Here is a 19,294-nt window from a genome sequence, read left to right as displayed (position 1 = left end):
TCGATAATTCTTATTGGTAGTAGAGTGCACATCTCTAGCTAAACAGCTGATCTGCATTGTGTTGACAAAAATTGTTTTTATTGGTGTTTGGTTTTAGAAAAGCTAAAAATGCTAACTTCCATGGTTAAGGAGCACCACAAGGAGCAAGTGAAGCGAAAACAAGAGCAGGGTATGACGTTCGATTAATAGAAAAAGCTAAAAAGTAATTATAAACTGTCATTCCAGAGGTGCGACGCAAGGAGGCCATAGAAGCCTCCAATGAGCTCACCCAATCTCTGGTAGACACCCTGAATGTGGGCGTGGCACAGGCCTACTTGAACCAAAAGCGTCTGGACGCGGAGGCCAAGCAGCTGCACATGGGTGCCACCAACTTCGCCAAGCAGACGCACCAGTGGCTGCAGCTCATCGACAACTTCAGCAGTGCCCTGAAGGAGCTGGGCGATGTGGAGAACTGGGCCCGAAGCATTGAGGGAGACATGCATGTAATAAACCAGAGCCTGGAGCTGGCCTACAAAGCTTCGCGAGCGGCCCAGGCTACTGGAGCTCCTGTGGAGGCCTCAACTTCAGCCTCGGCAAATCCTAAGCCCAGTGCCACATGAGTATTTTTAGGTTTAGTCTCTAAGCATTTTGTCAGATGATTTATAGTTGGATTTTACACGTATCCTAGGAAAGATCCTTTCTGTGTCTATAAGGGTTTCCAGGTTACAAACTGCTTCCTTTAAGAGCCCTTTCTATTAAAACTTAAGTAACAGTTATGTAAAGAATTATCGCCAATAATTTCAAAATAAGATTTTTATTAAACTACTTATTTTGCGTTACATCGCTGATCCTTTGTTTATTTCACGAGCATAACCATTTTTTAAAGTAAGCTAACTAACTAACTTTGTTAACTAAAAACGACCAATAAAATCCAACAAAGAATAGCAAATTAAAGTTCTGTACAAGTTCAATTTTATTATGTACCTGCTGCATAATTACAATTATAGTTAAAATTAGTTTAGTTTTGTTATCATTATCAGTTTGCTGCGGTGCCTTTAAAATACATATCACAATCTATGCGGACATCTGTATGTAATGATGGTAATTGATTTGATATTTACAAACTACGTTTTTGTACAGCAACAGTAATGGTTAACGAGTAGATATAATTTGGGTTTTGGGTGAATGATGAATTTGGAAATTAGTCTAGTTGTGAGCTGCTCGCCAACCAAATGCCATAGATGAGAGGTTTCACCAAAACACAATTTTTCAGTCGTATGCTCCTCCGCAGCCCGTTTGACACAGTCCAGCAAGGCCGAGATAGGAGCACGAGTTAAGGAAGTGGCCTCGTTACCTGCTGGGCGCACTAAGTAGCGCGGTGATCCGCGGCCTGATTTGGAAATACATACTGGGTAAATTCTTAATCGGTGAGTATCGAAGATTATAATTACGTGGTTGGGGAGAGCGCGAACGGCTATAGCTTTTTTGGCGGTGGCGACTAGAACTAGTGTAGTGGCCGCGGTCATAGCGATCGTTACGGTCGTCATTACGCTGACGAACGTAGTAGTCTTTCGGTGAGCCAGAGCGGTCCCGACGACGCCCGCCTGCCCGCGGCGAACGGGAACGCCTCGATTGTCCAATGCGCGACGGACGACCCATGTAGACTCCCGGAGTGGGTGTGTGGGCCCGTTGGGTTATGGAGTAATCAACGCGGATGCGACGATCATCCACCTCGATGCCCGAACAGGCGTCCTTGGCCACACGGGCATCCTCGAGTTTATCAAAGTAAATGAAGCAGAAGCCCCGCGAACGATTTGTCTGTATGTCAAGAGAGTAAAAATATTACATTTATTTGATTTGTAAGGGAAATTGAGAAATGCCTTTAAATTAAATAACAAGAAAGAAGGCAAGCCGAAGTCTATAACTTTGCAGCTATTGCAATTATTAAATACTCTTTAAAACGTCTAAGTTATATATGCGTTTATATTTAAAAACACTGAATAATAATTCATAAGGCACCTATTTGATATCGTTAGCTAATATAAATAAAATTAAAAACGTAATTCTGAGTTAATAAACCATTACTATGCCCAAAAGAAAGTAAAAAAAAATGAAAATTAGAGAAGTCCGATCCGACTCATTCTGACTTATATACTACCTGCAAAAGTAAGACAACTTTTGGGAAAGTTTTATTCAGATAGTGTAAAAAAGAGAGACAAGTTTGCGTAGAAACGGACGGACGGAAGGACATGTCTAGATTGCCTCTCCGAATGAAGCCGATCGGGAAGATATACTTTATGACTGAAATTTTAATACCCACTGCAAGAGTATACAAATAAAGCTAAACTTTGAATTGACTCTTTGAGCAAGCCACTTGGAAATGTTAACTATGCCTCGGTACATCATTAAAAACTCGTTAATGTGTATAAGTGGATGTGACAGCAAGCCTTTAGCTAATAGTTTGGAATACACAAAAGCTCACAATCGCTGTCTACTATAATCTAGCCGGAAATGAGAACAGAACTGCAAGGCTTCAAGCTGATTTGTATACTCAAATGCATTCCGGCAGGAGGTATTTTATTGATGATTTTTAGAACATCTCTTACATGTGCGTCGATGACCATCTGAATGCGCTCGATGGGTCCGTACTTGTTAAATAGCTCGCGCACCTTGTGCTGCGTGGTGTTGGTGTTCAGACCGAAAACTCCAATGCAGCGACTGGCCTGGGGATGCTCCTGGTAGGAAAGAACTCTCCCGATTAGACTGTGGGAGAGCTATAAACAAGCAGATATACTTACGCGAGCCTTGTGCATCCTCTGGCGATCGCGGGACGTGCGACCGGAATGATGACGGGGTGCCGGAGACGACGAACCTGACCCTGAACGCGAACGAGAGCGGCGACGTGAGACGGAGCGCTGGTGACGACGGCCGCCATAGTAATCGAAGTCCGACCTTGATTTGGTGTGGAATGGAGTGAAATTAGATTATCTTGCGGTTCGCTCTTGCACGTCTTGCTAACTGACAGTTGGAAAATTGTGCATTTCGTGTGGCTTGACAATTGCTATAGCTTAATTCAATTCAATTCAATTCAATTCGACCTATTTCGGACCTATACTTGGGCTGTTGGACAAGCAAAACAAATTAGTGCTGCGGCTTGGTTTCTTACATAGCAAGGTGGTTATGTTCCAAAAAAAATAAGGACACTGGCTTGTTGGGTGCTTTTTCTTCAATCTAGTTTTTTGCTAGAGCACGAACTTTCTCGCATGAAAGGCGAATCCAAATGAAAGGCCCGAAATGACAGTGGATTAGTTTTCTAAACTGCCAGACTACTCGATGCCTCGGTGTCAAAAAGTATCGTTTAGGGGGGCATATGTACATGCTTCTGTGTGTACACATTTACCGGCGGTCCTTGTGTCCAGAGGAAGCAGTCCTGGCTGACGAGGATGATGCCGACCGTTTGTGGTTGTAGCTACTGCTGCAATTGAAACTCTCAACACTGGATCTTTTAATTTGCAAATATTTTTTGCTTACCTGTCAAATTTGCGGTGTAAATAGTTTCGCTCTTCGGAAGAACGCGAGGACTTTTGTGTCGAAAAAAAACGTATTGTTAGTGGGTATGCACCTATTTAACAACTAGTTTCCCACACTTACCATCTTTAAGGGTTCGATTCCCTACTAAATTGCACAGCCAAAAAGTGTTTGTTAATTAAATGTTGGCTTGCTAAATGTTATTTATTCTGTCTGCGTTTGACAAGACGCACGCTTCGGCAGGGATGTCGATAGGCGCTGAAGTGTTATCGATAGTTACTTTAACCCTTGTTTGGCCGTTCTTATTGAACAGGAACGTTATCAAAAAAATGTAATTCATATATTATGCGCCCTTTTCCTTTAATTTTATTTGCATTCCTTTAATTTAATTTTTACAGGGTGTATTACCAAAATATTTCTCTCTAATTTAAATTAAATTATTTGTACCTTTTGAAATCCCTTACAAAATATCATTTTCTGGCTTCTGCTAATCAAGATCTAAGAAAGCATTTACCTTTAAGGCCATATTTATTGAAATCAGATTAATTCTAGATCACAAGGTTTGTTAAGAACTATTAGTTTTATCGTCTAAACCACTTGCTTTTCCCCATCACATAGTTATACAGCCTCTGCTGTTCAAGGTGATGCAGATCCACTATAGTCTTGACCACTCGCTCGTCGTTGAAGTGGCTTTTGGGAGGTGCCTCCAGCAGACTGCCAGTCGTAAACCACTTGAGCTCCGAGAAATGCTTCTTCACCGCGACCCGTAGAGCAGCTCCACTAAACACCGGCGTCCGATACAGGTCGAACATGTTTTTCTTGCCGTACTTTTGGTGGATCTCATCAACGGTTTTGTCCAGTTCCGGCTGTTTGCAGTAGTATATCACCCACAACTTTCGCTCTGGAGCCCGCAGATCTTTTAAACTGAGTACGCCAAAGAACTCCACAATGTATGGATTTAATGGAGCGGATTCCTTTGGTTTGATGTAGAAAATGCGCCTCAAATGGGAGTCGATTTCCTCCTCCAGATCATAATCTGTTTCTGCGAAAGCAGGTGTTAATCATCAATGAAGTCCAACTATAAATATTGTTGTGCTTATTTACCTTCTACTGCGGTGGCTGTCATTTTGTATTACAATAAGGTACCTCTAGCTTCTTACTTTAATATGCAAACTAAAAATCCACGCACTCTGCCTTAAATAGCCAAACAATAATATTTCAACTCTTCTGTAAATGAAACGCTTTTGTTTTGTTTACGATTTCCAATTTCACAATTGATAAAAGATAGCTTTTCAAAGCAACTCTGCTGGCTATCAAGAAGCAAAAAGCTTTTTTTTTAATTTATTTATTTACGTTTTTAATGACGTAGTGGGGGTGGTTTTTGATCATTGCACCGCTTGAACCAATCGTGCTGTACCATTATATAGTCAAACAGCCTTCTTTGCTCCTTTTCGTGCAGTTCGGAAACTGATTTCACCACCCTCTCATCATTATAATAAGTATTTAAAGGGGCTTCCAAAAGGTTTCCTCTACTGATCCACTTCAATTGGGAGAAATAATCTTTTACGATCCGACATAAGCCCACTCCGCTGAATGTGGGTTTCTGATATATTTCATACACATTCTTCCTGCCAAATTTCTGGCGTACCTTATCCACCACATCAGAAATATCCGGATGCGAGCAATAATAAATGTACCAAAGTTTTCGGTCTGGGGCCTGGGGAACTCTAACACTAAGGACTCCAAAGTGCTCAATCGCAGAAGAATCCAGCGGAGTGGGTTCTGCAACAGGATCAATATAAAATAGACGTCGACAGTACTTCTCCAATTTATCGTTAAAATTTGGTACTTGTGTGTTCCCAGCTAAAACAAAACAACTACAATCTTTTTAAATCTTTGATGAATCATAGGCTTTACCCATTGATAAACTTGCGGTTATTGTCACTTCCTAACCAAACGAACTTTTACAGAATACTGTTTAGCATTTATTCGCAGTCTTGTATTTATAGCTTAGTAGAAAGAAGTCTTAAAGAGTGATCAATAGAAGCTTACATTGTTAAGCATTGAGATGTTGGTAGGTCCATGTCGTATATAGATTGTTTCTATATAATAGATAATCATAGTATTTTCTCCTTTCGGCCCGATACAAATCAGCGATTGTGTTTACCACCTTCTCATCATTGTAGGAGCTGTCGGGAGGAGCTTCCAAAACATTTCCCTTAACATACCACCTCAGTCCTCCAAAGTGGTTCTTAACTCGGGATCGCATTCCGGCCCCAGAATACACCGGCTTTCTGAACAGCTCGTACATGTTCCTTTGGCCATATTTACGATGGATCCGGTCCACAGTTCGATCCAACTGCTCCGTTGTTGCATAGTACATGTACCACAACTTTCGCCGAGGAGCTCGAACATCTGTTAGGCTAAGAACGCCGAAATATTCCACTTCCTTTGGATCATACTCGTTCGTTGTTTCGATTTCTTTGAGACAGAAAACCCTTCGCATATACGTCTCCAATCGTTTTTCCAAGTCGGGATATGCACCTGCAAATAAATAATGGTATCTTATATGTTGGTATTTAATGCAAAACACTCTTTTAAACTTACTGTTGGGTGTGTTAATAACTTCTTCGGTAGTTGTTGTCATTTCGGATGCCTTGTAATTAATGAAAATGGTTCTTCCCCTAAACTTCTTTTATACACAATTTGTTCATTTCATAAGAGCTTTGCCATTTCGCCACAAACTCAAACGTTTGGGACTAGAGCTTTTAAGGCGTTGCGTTTAACATGAATTTAGTTATGGCTTTCAAAAAAAAATTGCAAGACGGTGTAATTGACTTTTTGTATATTTATTGGATTTTTATTTTATTAAAAAGAGCGTCTACAAAAATACACAATTTTTTCGACCCTTCTCAACGCTTTTTTCTTTAAAAAAAAATGTATTTATATGTAGTTGTTTATAACCAAGCATTTAAATTGTTTACTCTATTCTGTAAGAAAATAATTCATATATAATATGTTATTTTTAAAATATACACCTATACACAGTTAAAAACAAAAATTGATTACAGTATTAATCCATTTATTTTCCGAAAAATTACCGGATGGTGTGAAAGGTTTAACAAATTCTTCATATAGAATTACACAATTCTGTTTTTGCGTTCAACGAAATAATTAACTCTGCTTAATTAACTGTGTTAAAGTAACTTAGAATACTTTCCAACTGGATTATAGTCTTTGCCCCACTAGATAATAACCTCCGAAGAGTCGTCCAGTTCGCCCTTGATCTCCGTCTCCATGGGCGCCACGGTATTGTTTGAGTCGGGCAGAATGCTTTCCTCCGGCTGCGAGGCCTGGTTGATGATAAACACATTCGGATTGGTGGTGCTGCTGAGACTCATTCCGGCGGGGCCCAGAGAATCGGCAACGGGAGCTACACCTGGAGCTGTTCCTGGAGTTGCTTTGGGTTTGGCCGGAGCTCGCGCAGCAGGAGCTCGCGTAGCCGGTGATCGCGTAGCTGGTGGCCGCGTAGCATTGGTTGAGTGATTGTCCTCACCGGCGTGATCTTCTTCTTGCAGAGCACTGGTTTCTCCACTGCTGACGGGGGATTAATCGGCAGTATTGGTCCAGGAGCTGTCCTCTTTTTGGCTACTTTTGGTGCTGGCATGGACATTGAGACTGTTGTATTCAAGTTGACAATCTGTAGGAGTAAACGAATGGTTCATAAATATGCAATCTAGTTGGTTGTTTGTCAAATATAGCTACCTGGCTTGGATTTTCTCCAGAAATTTTCCTGGCTCCCAGCGAGCTTCGTGGCGGCACCTTAGCAGCCGCTGCTGCTGCTGAGGACGTGGAGGCGCCCAGCGGAGTGCTGGTGGCAGCGGGAGAAGGCCTGTGCCCTGCAGTTGGTGTGACGCCTTTTGCTTTCCGGGTGGGACACTGGAAGCCAATGATGTTCTTCTCGGCATCGAAAAGGGGAATGCTGGCGGGGAGGGAACTGCGCTGCTGAACATGCTGCACGGACTTCTTGGTTGCCTGGGTGGGCGTGGCGGAGTCCGGGGTGGAAAGCATCGAGCTGCTAGCGGCGACTGAATTCGAGGGATTTGCTGGCGCAGCGACGACAGAAGTCGTCGGCGTGACAACCGCGTTGTACCGGACCGGCGGCAACGGCGTTGTCGTGTTGGTGGCCTTGTTCAAATAACGCACGTAGTTCTCCAACAGCTTGGTGCCCACATCCACGTCGATGGCCATCACCGAGCTGGTCCTCACGATCTCCTCGATGGTGCGCTGTCTCTCGGCCACAGTCAAGGTGGCTACTCGCCGGCTGAGTACCTGGAGCACCATGTCAAACACCTGCACCCGTGTCTGCAGCTCCACGCGCTGCTTGTCCGTTGGACAGATCGGTGGCAACTGGATGAGGGACGGCGGCAGACTGGCCACCATCGAGGAGCTGGCTGTTGGCGGGATGGCTGCCCCTGGTGGCAGAACCTTCTTGGTCAGCGTGGTGCCACGTGGCAACTGTTTGGTCAGGGAATCCAAGACGGCTGGAGACGCAACTACTGCAGGAGTGGCGATGGAGGGAGCAATGGGAATGCTGCAGGAAGCTGCAGTCGGTGGGACAGCAGGCGGAGGCAGGGCCAAGTCAACAGGACCGGCAGAAGGCAGACTCGGGATGATCGAATTAGGCGCTGAGGTAACAGTACCAACAAGAGCGCTAACGGGAGCATCTTCTCCAGAAGCCGGATCGGAAGTCGAAAAAATTGGCTCCCTGGATTCATGGTTCTTAGTTCTGCCCAGCAATTCCAACTTAGCCCGCACCTTGCTCGGCATATTCTTATCCGTCTTGGAGATGAACTTGGTGGTGATGACCAGGAATTGCGGCACCTCCAGCACCGGCACCTCAGCCGTCGAATGCAAACGCGTGAAGTCAATGGCCCGCATCGGTCCGTCCAGATTTGGGCAGCAGAAGTCCAGACCCACGTCGTCGTAGGAACGCTTATAGCGCTTTGGGTAGAGAAGGAGAACATCTTGGTTTGGCCAATGGCATTGGGATTACTGCTGGGGGCACTGGCCGATGGAATTGAATGAGAGGCACTCGGGCCAGAGGAACCAGAAGCTCCCAAGTTGTCGATTTGGATGAGTTGAGGGCCAATGTTCTCAATCACTGCCGGTGGCTGACGTGCTACTGGCGCAGCACCATCGATGGGCAATACCGCAAGGGGATCTTCCTCCATTGCCTCCGGAGGATCATCTTCTGGCTCCGACTTCACCTCCGGAATTGGCACTGGAAGTGGCATTGACTTGACGTGAAACATCTGCACCCTTCGCTGGTTGGCCAACTTCTGCGCACTGGTCGGCATTGTTGGATTGTCGGGAAGATGTGGTTCTGGTAGTGGATATATAGCTGTCTTCACGGTTGCCTTGGCTGGCAGGATTACCGGCGGGGCTTCGGCAGAGGGGGCAAGGAGAGCAGGAGCTGCCGATGGAACATGAGCTGATTGGGGAGCGAGCTGAGTTGGGCTTTTTCTTACTGGCAATTCTGGGTCTGGAGCTGGAGGATTAGGTGCAGGCTGGGAATTCGGGCACTGCCTCGAGTATAGCCACCGGCTCTGTCTGTGGTGGCAACATCGACTCGGACATTGACTCTGCCGCTGAATCCGTTTCCGAGGTCACTTCCGGTTGTGGTGCAGGTGGAGGTGGTGGTATTATCTCAGAGACAGCGGCAGCTTCTTTCTCGCGGCTCTTTTTCTCTCGTGTCTCCTGTAGCCATTTGTTGACGGTTCGCCGATTGATTTTCACGCGAACTTTGCGTAGCTTAGGATTTGGTGGAGCCACTTTAACTGCAGAAGGAACCGCCAAAGGATCGGCCAAAGCAGCTGTTATTTTCACTGGGAAGGCCACGGTCGCTGTCTCCTGGGCAGGATCTTCTTGCCGTTGCAGATCCTCCTCCTGCAACTCCCTGGGTCGCTTGGGATCAACGACTTCTGTGGCTTCCGCAGGTTCCTCCGCCTTTCTTTTTAAAGCGAGTGGCATGCGCCGTTTTCGTCCGCCATGTGAGCTCTGGGTCAGAGGCTGCGGTCTCTGCTGGTCTGCAACAGGTTCAAAGCGCTCTTTAGAAGCATTGCGCTGCCTTCCAAACGCGGGCGTTGGAGTGGCAGCCAATGATCTATTGCTGCTGGCAGCTCGAGTCATGTGAACCGACTTGCCGAGGGCAAACTTGCGTTGGGTCACTGTCACATTTTCATCTTGTCTATCCAGTCGGGGCTTACGCGCACTGTCTTCGCGAGAGGAATCCCTTGAGTCAGAAGCAGTATCGGGTAGCCCAGGCTTGCCTCTTGACTTGCGCTGCTCCTGTTTGGTTTTTTTTGGCTGCCACGCGTCCGCCTACCCATGTTTCGATTACCTCAGCTTCGACTGTCTTGGCAACATCCCCGACAACATCTCCAGAAGCATCTTCCGAACTCGGCGTTTCGGTTTTTTTGGGGACTTCTACTTGAGGAAGCGGTTTCCGGGCAACCGAAGCTAGAGCAGCTCCCTCTGATTTTCTGGCCTCGATTTTCTTGGATCGGTTGACTTGAGGCGCAGCTTTGCGGGGATTAAGTTCTGTTAATGATCCCTCCGACTTTCTGCTTTCGGGTTTTTTTTGGAGCCTCCGATTGTGGAAGTGGTTTTCGTCCAGTCACATCTGAAGAAACTAATTTCTTTGCTGTTTCAGCGGTTTCCTCTAACTCTAGGGTTTCATTTAGAGTGGCTTGTGATGTTGTCTTTTTCTTTTGCTCCACTTTTTTTTTGGGCTCCACTTTTTTATTGGCCTCGACTTTCTTTATGACCTCCACTTTCTTAATGACCTCGTCCTTCTTGTTGACCTCCACTTTCTTAATAGCATCCACTTTCTTATTGGCACCCGCTTTCTTGTTGGCCTCCGCTTTTTTGTTGCCCTCCACTTTCTTGATGACCACATCCTTCTTATTGACCTCCACTTTCTTATTGGTCTCAGATTTTCTGGCCATCTTCTGCGCCTCCAGCTGTGTCCTTTCGAGGCAAAATGGGTGATGTTTCAGGAGTGGGAGCAGGAGTTTTCGATGTTTCTGCTGCTGTTTCCTTCGAAGGCACCACGGAAACAGATATGTTAACCTTTCTTAGAGCAGCCGACGATCCATCCTCCTTGAGAGATTCAGTTTTCTTAGCATCTGGCAAGGACTTCTTCGTGACCACAACGGAGGAGGTACTGCTAAGGATTGCCTGATCGCTAGCCTTGTCTTTTTCTGTTTCCGACTTGTTCAGTACTTTTCTCGTGGGCGTAGAAGAACTATCCTCTGCCGACAGTGGCTTGTGCAGACTGAGAGTGGAACTCAGCAGTGTCTGCACCATAGGTTTCTTGGTCGCCGGAGTTGGACTCCCTGGGTTCAACAGCTTCTTGGCAGGTGGTGCTATGATGATATGCTTTGTGACCAACGATTGTTTTGACGCCTTTACTGCCGACTTCTTTACAGCTGATGAAGCCATGGGCGGCTCGCTTTTGGCTTCTTTTAAGGGCGCTGTCGTGGACGACATTATGGTTTCATTACCTATAATAGAGATGAATTGGCGCTTCTCATTGGGCTTCGCCTCTGGTTCCATTTTTGAGCGTTTAAACGCAGGACGCTCTTCTTCATCCAATACATTACGACGGCGAGCTGAAGTTAAAGTAAATAGGTTTTACATAATATTAATTTTAAAATTTTCCAAAGATTATAATAACCAAAAATAATATAGTCATTGCTCACCTGATTTTGCAGGTTCCTGTTTGTCAATGGCCGACTTCTCCCGCTGTTGTTGTTGTTGTTGCTTTCGTTTGGCCGCTTCTAAAGGATACAAATAAAAACAAAAGTATATATTAGATATGCTCCTGTAGGAATACAAAGGTAAAATGAAAATATTGGGCAAGCTATTAACCATCTGGTTGGGAGGTATCCGCTTCCCGCTTGCGCAAGCTGCGCTTCACCATGCTTGACGACGTGCTGGCCTCGGGTTCGTCCGTGACACTAGTTGTTTCCGCAGAGTCTGGGATTGGGCTGTGAGCGGGTTCTTCAGTTTCAGGCTCAGATACAACTGATTCTACATTAGTTATTTTTTTGGTGGGAGGCTTTGTTCAGGTTCCTTCTCATTAGAGGACTCAGCTTTGGGAACTGATTCCTCATTCAATGATTCCTCATCTGGCTTTTGTTCACTTGGGTTTTCTTCATCAAATAGGTTCCTCTTCAGGTGTATCCTCTTTTGGGCTTTGCTCTTTTGGCGTTTCGTCCTTTGTTTCTGCCTCTTTTAATATGCTGTCCTCTAGAGTCGCATAGTTATTGAATTAGATTTCGATGTCTCATCCTTTGATTCCTGAACATCAGAGACACTATCGGTTCCCTCGATTGTTAAGGCGTCCTTGGAAGAACATTTTGTGATAGTTTTATCAACTTCGGCACAAGTTTCTTCGTCTTTAGATACTTTCTCCTGATCTGATTCTAAGATCTCCTTTGGTTCACTCTCAGTAACGTCAGCAGATTTCTTAGGGGATCCCTTGGGAACTTCTTCATTTAGGATTTGCTGGGGTTCAGAAATGGAGTCAGACTCCGAAACAGAAGCCGCAACCAAAACTGGATCAGGATTTGACTCAGCCTGAGTGCTAACTGAGGAACATGACGGATCAATATCACATTTCTCTGGAGATGGAGTTTTTTCTGTGCTTTCAAGAATTTTTTTGAAACGCTTCATTTTGGTTGGAGTTTTTAAGACGGATGATTTCTTTGTGCTTTTGGGCCAGTTGGAAGTGGGAGTTCTCTTTATCAAAACGCGAAGCTTGCGGCAGGATATTGAGGTAGTATCAAGTTTTCTTTGGTTTGTTAAGGTCAGAGATTTGGCAAAGGATTTTTGACTTTTCTCTGAATTGTTGTCCGGTTTTCCAGCTTCCTTGGGAACGTTACGATTGGATTTCGAAGATCCTTTAGTTATAACGCGGGCATTTTTGGTTTGATCACTTATTGCAGGCGAAATGCTAGTCGTGGGAGTGGTCTCCGAATTTTCTGATGTTTCGGCTGGAATCAAATGCTCTGAAATCGATTCCAAACTGCTGGTGGTAGATTGTTCAGGTGCTGTACCGGTTGAGTTTCCTTTATTACTGGTAGATTTAACTTCAGATTGGTTGGTTGGTTCAGATTCGGTTGGTTTTTGAACAATTTCCAAAGTCTCAGAAGTCGGCTGGGACGGTGCTTTGTTTCTTTTACTCGCTAGGTAAGTTTTCGTTGGTATTTTCAATTTAGAATAACTAGGTTGGGATGTAAATATTACTGTTGAGGGATCTTTCTCACAAGAATTAGGAACATCAGGTGTTTCTTTTTCGTCAAGTTCGGTATTCTTGGTAAGTTTACTATCTTCTGAATCCTCAACGGTTATGGCTTGTCTACGTTTTCTGATTCTTTTACTTTCTATTCCAGAGACTTGAGGTTTGTCTTCCAAATTTACAAAATCCTTTTCCACGGATGATGTAGTTGAAACTGTTTCTGTAATTAAGTGTGAGCCCGCCTCTTTAGAAATGTTCTCTTTGGGTTTCTTATCATCTATCTTACTCCTGCTCCTATTTAATTGCCTGGAAACCTTGGACTTAGCTGAATTCTGTGACGAGTCGTTTGCAATTGTGTCTGAGTCCTTTTCTGCAGCTGCGGGTTTAACTGCTTCCGTGTTTAACACTGAACACACTTCTTTATCGGATTCAATGACGTTCTCTTTGGCGTTTTTATTATCACTCCTTTGTTTTTCCGTAGAATCCTTGATTTTCGCTGAATCCTGAGACAGGTTCTCTTGGAATTGGTTCTGGATCCGCACTGGACTCAACAGATTTCACTATATCCAATGCAGTCTCTGATTTAGCTGAAGGAGGTTCGTGCTTTGGAGATTTGGACGCATCAATAATTGCCTTGTCCCTGCGACTCAATCTGCCAGAGGTTCGAGCCTTTTTATTGTTAACAGAATCACTCTGCGGAGTTTCTGGCATCAACTCAGTTTTCCTGCTGCTTGTCGTATAAAGATTATCCTCAGATTCCAAATCTTTATTGTCACTTAACTCAAAGGCTCCTATTGTATCCAATCTAGTGACTTGCTTTTTGTCAACTGTCAAATTTTTCTCAGAGTCAGATTCTCTTTGATTGCAACTGTCATTTGGTTGGGTGACGCTTTCAGATTTTCTTTACTAATATTTTCCTTCTCTTTTTCTATTTTTTCCTTGGCGACTTGGCTAGTATCTGACTGATCTTCAGTTCGATCCTTTTTGGAAGGCTTTTCCTTTGAAAGAACTCTTGCACTGGAAGAATGAGATTTGGCAGAAGACGATTCTTGGGGTTTGGCTGCATCTAAGATTGCCTTGTCTCTACGACTCAACCTGCCAGAGGCTCGCTCCTCTTTATTGTTGACAGAATCACTTTGCTGAGTTTCTAACTTCACCTCAGTTTCACTGCTACTTGTCGTGGCAGGATTCTGATCGGGCTCAGCTAGGTGGTGTGTGGGGATTTTGCTTTCGAGTTTTTCTTTTTCTTTTAACGCTCTACGGAATTTTTTGGGAGTAAAAGGTTTTTCCTCAACATGCGCTGAGTCATTTTTCTCACTCTCATCTTTCTGCTCCGACTCGCTTGAGGTTGAAAATTCTTCAGCACACTTTGAAGAAGCTGGAATTTCATCGTTCAAGTCGGCAGTAGCTTGATTTTTTTCTGCTACACGAGTCCTTCGGAATTTTTTCGACTTCCGTGGCCTACCCATCACCTTTTTCAATTCAGTCTCACTGGAGCTCGATTGTTTTGTCAATTTGGAAGCATCTTCAACTGCAGCACATTCAGTTATTTTGGTATTCTTTAAATCCATAGATTCAGTAACAGCTGAACACGGTTTGCCTTCAGTTATTTTAGTATCCTTTATATCCTTTGCATCACTATCAGCTGGATTCGGTTTGTCTTCCGAAAGCGATTTGCTATCATTTACTGGTGGGTCTGGAGGTAAGAGGTTTTCCTCCTTCGCGTCTTTAAGCTCTGACTCGCTTGAGGTTGGCAATTCTTCAGCACACTTTGAAGTAGAAGGAAGCTCTTCGTTCAAATCGGGAGTAGCTTTATTCGTATCTGCTCCACGACTCTTTCGGGATTTTTTTGACTTCGATGGCCTTCCCCTACCCATAACCTTTTTCATTTCAGTCTCACTGGAGCTCGATTGTTTTGTCAATTTGGAAGCATCTTCAACTGGAGCACCTTCAGTTAGTTGAGTATCTTTAAAATCCTTAGTTTTAGTATCAGCTGGTAACGGTTCGCCTTCTAAAGCATTGTTATCTGTAAATAACTTTTCGTCGGCCAACTTGGAAGAGATCACTTTTTTTTCCACCGTCGAGCGTTCTTGGGAGGACTGGCTTTCCGCCGGAGATCTTCCTAGTCTCGGACTACAACGCCTCGATGTCTCATCCATAAGTTGCGTAAGTTCTGTCTTAAGCGGCCGCTGGGAGCGACTTTCCCTCAGCTTAATAGGAGTTTGTTTATCGGACCTTAAAGCTCTTTTGGAAACTGAAGATTCCTTAGATTCGAGCTCTTTGGATTTACTGGGCGTGTTGGCTGGCGAAAAATGATTTCGTTTCTTGGTTGGTGTTACTAGGCTAGTAGGAACTTCGGAACATGACAAGGACTCTTCTGCAGGTGCTTGATCCTGCTCTTCCGCAGCAGATTTAACCTCTTGTGCAGACGTCTGCTCTTTGGCAGGAGACAGCTCTTTATCAAGAGACTGCTCTTCAGCCGGTGGCTCTTCTTCGGTAGAAGCAACAGACTCATGCTGAAGAAGAACTTCTCCAACTTGTGACGGTTTTTCAACTGGACATGGTTCAATATCTAAAGGAGCTATTTCTTCAGGCTGACTGTGCTCTTTAGCTGCCACGACCTCTTGAATAGTTTCCTGCTCCAGCTCCTTGACAATTTCAATTACAGGGTTTTGTTCACCTTGTCCTGTCACTGATTCCTCAGTTACTTCAGGTCTTTTACCCACTTCAGCGGCCAAGATCTCTTCAGCCAACTTAATGTCCTCAGCCAGCTGTGAATCGCTTTCCTCAAGAATATTGCCTTTTGCCTCAATTGCCTCCACATTTGCATTGGCGAGCACATCCGGTAATCCGATTTCATCAATAGCTTCAATTGCATTTTGTATTTTAGCCAGTTCCTTAATTTCATCGAAATTGGGTTGCGCAAATGCTTGGGCGGTTGAATCTTTTTGAGTTTCTTCGGTTCCTGGAATTAATTCCTTATCAATGTTTATTTTACTGTAGTCCTCTGCGGTATCAAACGACTCCGTTGATGTGTCCAGTAAAGGAAGCGCTTCCTTTTCGAGATTTCGTGCAGACTCTTCATCCAGCTGCACATCCCTGTCCGGAGCACTTTTGAGATCCGGTTCGTGGGCACAAGAAGTCATAATGGTATCATTCTGGGATATATTGTCAATTCCTGTTAACTCTTTGGCTTTATCTAACTCTCCATTTTGTTCATCCTGTTCAAATGCCTTCTGCTCTTCCAGACTTACAGTCTGCTTTTCCGCTACTGCTTCACTCGTTTTTACTAAAACAGAATCCTGCTCCAAGTTTTCGCCGGTATTTTTGCTAGTTTCAGCTTTTGAGTTCTCCGCATTTGGAACCTTTTTGCGGGGCCTTCCACGTTTTCTTTTGACAGAGTCTTGCTCCCCTTCACACGCATTCTGCAGCTTTTCCTCAGTGGTTGCAGCTCGACTTTTACGATGCTTTTGTCCCCGGCCGCGTCCTTGCTTTGGAAAGGATTCGCTCTTTGACCGCCGCAGCTTGCTTCCTGAGGGCTCACAGTTTTCCAACCGTTCGCTGGAGTAGGTGAGCTTTCGCACGTGGCTCTTGGTCAGGCTAGAGGTCGGGCCAGAATCCGTAGGGATATTGGATCTGGATCTGCTACGCGTTTTGGAGCCGGAGCGTTTTTCGTACTCGTTAGAGCGCTCAACATCGATTTCCAAGATTTGTTCGGCCAGGTCGAGGCTCATACGCTCCAGCGCCTCGAGCGTGACGCTCTCATCTACGGCACTTAGCTTGCGACTGCCGCTGACCTTACAGGCCGAGGATTTGGCACTACTGCTGGCCTCCGGTGGCACCAGCTCCCGCTCCTTTTCCTCTGCCTCCTCTTTGTCACTGGCTGCGAAACAAAAAGCAGAAAAAGTTACAAATGTAAGGGCTTGGCAGAGTTAGGGGTTCACGGGGGCGCTCATGGTCGAGAAATGGACGCCCCAATGGCCATCGGTGCACACTTACCCGCTGGTCGCTCATTAGCATGCTTAACCTGTTCGGAGGAAGAGGGTTTCTTTTCGTTGGAGCGGGATTTCCTAGCACTACTCTGTTTCTTATAGATTGGCGGCGCCTCGGCGCAACTGAGATTATTCAAGTACGACTGCAGGCGCTCATTGACACCGTTCAGTACCGACTCCTGATCATTGTCAGGAAGCTCATTCTCCTTACTCTGCGGCTCCTGGCCCTCGTCGTCGGAAACAACAGGTGTCACGGTGTCTACACGGTTTGTGTGTTTACATATTATGAATATTATCAGAGGGTTGGCAGTATCAACTAGTTAATAGCGCTGACTTACCCGCCACCGAAGTGGTCCTGCTCGTGTCCGTTGATATGTCGATGACCGGTTCGGCGTCCTCGTCCTCTGAGTCCTGATCACCGTAGAAGTCAGATTCGTATTCGTACGACGAATCGCTGTCTGAATCCTCATAGTAGTCCCCCAAAGCTGTGGGCATTACAAAAGGGTTAGGCACCAAAATGGCTATGGTGTAACTCAAAGCAAAGCTTACTCAAAGGATCAGTTTTGGGTTCGTGCTGCGAAGGCGTTAGATCAGTCTTTTGGGCCTTTATTATGGTCACTGTCTTGCTTTTGGCGGGTGACAGGCCTCTGCCATTTACAGAGCCCGACGGTTTAGATGCTGATGGGCCGGAATTTTGGTTCTTAGCACTTAGAGCAGGACTAGCAGCAGGTTTGCTTGTAGGAGCTGGCAATGTTTTGCTGCCGGTTGACTTGCCAATGTGGCTGCTGCTGCTATTGCTGCCGCTCCTGTGTGGGGCTTCACCGTGGGACTTTCTGCCACTTGCCTGGGAAGTACTGGGCTTGGGTACAGTCAACCTTTGCGAGGGACGCATCAGGGCTTCGCCTAGGGTTGGGTATAACGTCATTTATTTCGTGGAATTGGATTGATTTACGGAGCATTAAGGATACCCACCCAAATCGTCCACCGAATCGAAGGACGAGTAGCGTTCGCGTCGCTTGTTTGGCTTCGACTTGCTGCTCTTCCGGCTGAACAGGGCTTCCAGGGCATCGTTAGACTCGTCACTGGAGGAGTATGGGGTTGGGGATCGACGACGCCGGTCCTTGGACCTGGAGCTAGAACCCTCGTTAAGCAGATCGTCATCGTCGTACTTGCCGTGGAAGAGCTTCTGAAAGATGTCCGCATCGATCGACGACGAGTTGCTCGAGTCTGACGAAATGCGACGCGGACGGGAGATGCCGGACGAGGAAGCTGGCGGAGCTCCCGTTTTCATCCCTGAAATCACACAAATTACACAGTCACTTCACACATATTTAATGCGTATTTATAGCATTGCTGGAGGGATACTCACCTGGCAGCACCAAGTCTTTGTACTCGTCCAGATATTCTATGTCCTCCATGATACACTTTTCATGTGCGTCGGCCGATTTGCGAATTCTCAGATGCCACTCGGTTCATCAAATAGACTCCGCGAACTGTGACAAAACTTATGGGGTGGTTCAGCGGACCGGGCATATACCCATAAGACGCACCAAGCCAAACACTTATTTCTCTTTTTCACAAAAAAAAAACTCTTCGAAATCAAGCAAAAATGATGCCGCTGCAATTAAAGTGAACGTAATGCCGAGGTGCAAAAATGCCAAAGCGTGTATAGAGCCCGCGCTTCGGTGTGCCCGTTTTTAAGCAGTGCACCGGTTTTTTTCAGTCCCTGGTGCAATATTTACAAAGTCCCATCAATTAATTACTGTAGATTACTAATAACTAAGTTAATAATTGTTTGATGAGCGCCAAGTTAATTGCGCTTGCCCGGCAGAAAATTCTAATAATACCACAATAACACGGTTGCAATCGTTGGCTATCGATCAATCGAGTTTAGCTTTTATTTTCTGGCTTTAAAATGTATATGTCGGCTTTAATAATTATTATCTTCATATAATAATTAAACATAATAATATTAAAACATTTTCCTTATATAGAATGACAATACTTTACCTTACCATTGTTGTACCAAGTTGCTCAATGAAGAAAATCAAAAATTAGAACCATAATTGTTTATACCAGGGACCGTAATCATATAAGCGATATTCAACAAAATCACAAATAATTATTATTTTTAGAATTTTATTGTTTTTGCTCAGAAATAATAATTATTTTTGAGTTTTATTATATATATATGGAAGAAAAAGACGCTGAAGCGGAATTTGGTCCTTAGGCGGCTTTTCGCCTGTCTGAATATATAAGTTTAATAAATTAATGCATAAATATAACACAAGATGTAAAATTACAAGCACGTGTAAAATTACAAGCACGTGTACCATAAGATTTTCAATTGCTTTAAACAAAGACAAGATATGTCTTTGTCAATTACAAAAACATAAATATATTACAAGTATATAATTTTCAATAATTAATTAATAACAATTGAACCGATAGTTGAGCCTGTCAATTCTCTTCCATCCCCAGCTGTCTA

General features: G+C 44.7%; 6 protein-coding genes across 8 annotated transcripts; 1 reads left to right on the top strand and 5 right to left on the bottom strand.

Annotated features, from left to right (window-relative positions):
* Nucleotides 1-14: 14 nt before the first annotated feature.
* Nucleotides 15-782, top strand: LOC128254890 (biogenesis of lysosome-related organelles complex 1 subunit 1). The gene is made up of 2 exons (XM_052984243.1): nt 15-169; nt 226-782. Exons 1-2 carry the CDS (start codon nt 109-111, stop codon nt 597-599), a joined length of 435 nt encoding a protein of 144 aa, XP_052840203.1. The 5' UTR covers nt 15-108; the 3' UTR covers nt 600-782.
* A 146-nt stretch (nt 783-928) lies between these two features.
* LOC128254884 (transformer-2 sex-determining protein) lies at nt 929-3,773 on the bottom strand. 2 transcript variants are annotated; one of them, XM_052984235.1, is made up of 7 exons: nt 3,631-3,773; nt 3,511-3,560; nt 3,380-3,454; nt 2,778-2,931; nt 2,586-2,714; nt 1,431-1,797; nt 929-1,369 (listed from the first exon to the last, which is right to left on the bottom strand). In XM_052984235.1, exons 1-7 carry the CDS (start codon nt 3,631-3,633, stop codon nt 1,104-1,106), a joined length of 1,044 nt encoding a protein of 347 aa, XP_052840195.1. In that variant the 5' UTR covers nt 3,634-3,773; the 3' UTR covers nt 929-1,103. The 2 variants fall into 2 exon arrangements, with proteins under 2 accessions (XP_052840195.1, XP_052840196.1); XM_052984236.1 differs by lacking the exons at nt 3,380-3,454; nt 3,511-3,560; nt 3,631-3,773 and adding an exon at nt 3,146-3,360.
* A 237-nt stretch (nt 3,774-4,010) lies between these two features.
* On the bottom strand, nt 4,011-4,752 carry LOC128254889 (uncharacterized). 2 transcript variants are annotated; one of them, XM_052984242.1, is made up of 2 exons: nt 4,612-4,746; nt 4,011-4,543 (listed from the first exon to the last, which is right to left on the bottom strand). In XM_052984242.1, the coding sequence occupies exons 1-2, from the start codon at nt 4,631-4,633 to the stop codon at nt 4,089-4,091; spliced, it is 477 nt and encodes a 158-aa protein (XP_052840202.1). In that variant the 5' UTR covers nt 4,634-4,746; the 3' UTR covers nt 4,011-4,088. The 2 variants fall into 2 exon arrangements, with proteins under 2 accessions (XP_052840202.1, XP_052840201.1); XM_052984241.1 differs by having other exon boundaries at nt 4,013-4,549; nt 4,612-4,752.
* A 112-nt stretch (nt 4,753-4,864) lies between these two features.
* On the bottom strand, nt 4,865-5,515 carry LOC128254888 (uncharacterized). The gene is made up of 2 exons (XM_052984239.1): nt 5,425-5,515; nt 4,865-5,370 (listed from the first exon to the last, which is right to left on the bottom strand). Exons 1-2 carry the CDS (start codon nt 5,426-5,428, stop codon nt 4,865-4,867), a joined length of 510 nt encoding a protein of 169 aa, XP_052840199.1. The 5' UTR covers nt 5,429-5,515.
* LOC128254887 (uncharacterized) lies at nt 5,480-6,328 on the bottom strand. The gene is made up of 2 exons (XM_052984238.1): nt 6,115-6,328; nt 5,480-6,051 (listed from the first exon to the last, which is right to left on the bottom strand). Exons 1-2 carry the CDS (start codon nt 6,152-6,154, stop codon nt 5,564-5,566), a joined length of 528 nt encoding a protein of 175 aa, XP_052840198.1. The 5' UTR covers nt 6,155-6,328; the 3' UTR covers nt 5,480-5,563.
* Nucleotides 6,329-6,568: 240 nt separating this feature from the next.
* LOC128254983 (titin) lies at nt 6,569-18,628 on the bottom strand. Its single transcript, XM_052984379.1, is given in 17 exon segments — nt 6,569-6,985; nt 7,033-7,207; nt 7,273-8,522; nt 8,525-9,161; nt 9,163-9,806; nt 9,808-10,156; nt 10,158-10,504; nt 10,506-11,183; nt 11,274-11,351; nt 11,443-11,632; nt 11,827-13,371; nt 13,651-16,697; nt 16,814-17,065; nt 17,145-17,291; nt 17,356-17,709; nt 17,779-18,099; nt 18,176-18,628. Coding segments are annotated over 17 exon segments (10,296 nt in total). The 5' UTR covers nt 18,225-18,628; the 3' UTR covers nt 6,569-6,752.
* Nucleotides 18,629-19,294: the final 666 nt, after the last annotated feature.

This window comes from Drosophila gunungcola (assembly GCF_025200985.1).
Source record: "Drosophila gunungcola strain Sukarami chromosome 2R unlocalized genomic scaffold, Dgunungcola_SK_2 000006F, whole genome shotgun sequence".
Taxonomy (NCBI): domain Eukaryota; kingdom Metazoa; phylum Arthropoda; class Insecta; order Diptera; family Drosophilidae; genus Drosophila; species Drosophila gunungcola.
The sequence above is the reverse complement of the archived record's forward strand: the minus strand, read 5'-3'. Positions and strand labels throughout refer to the sequence as shown.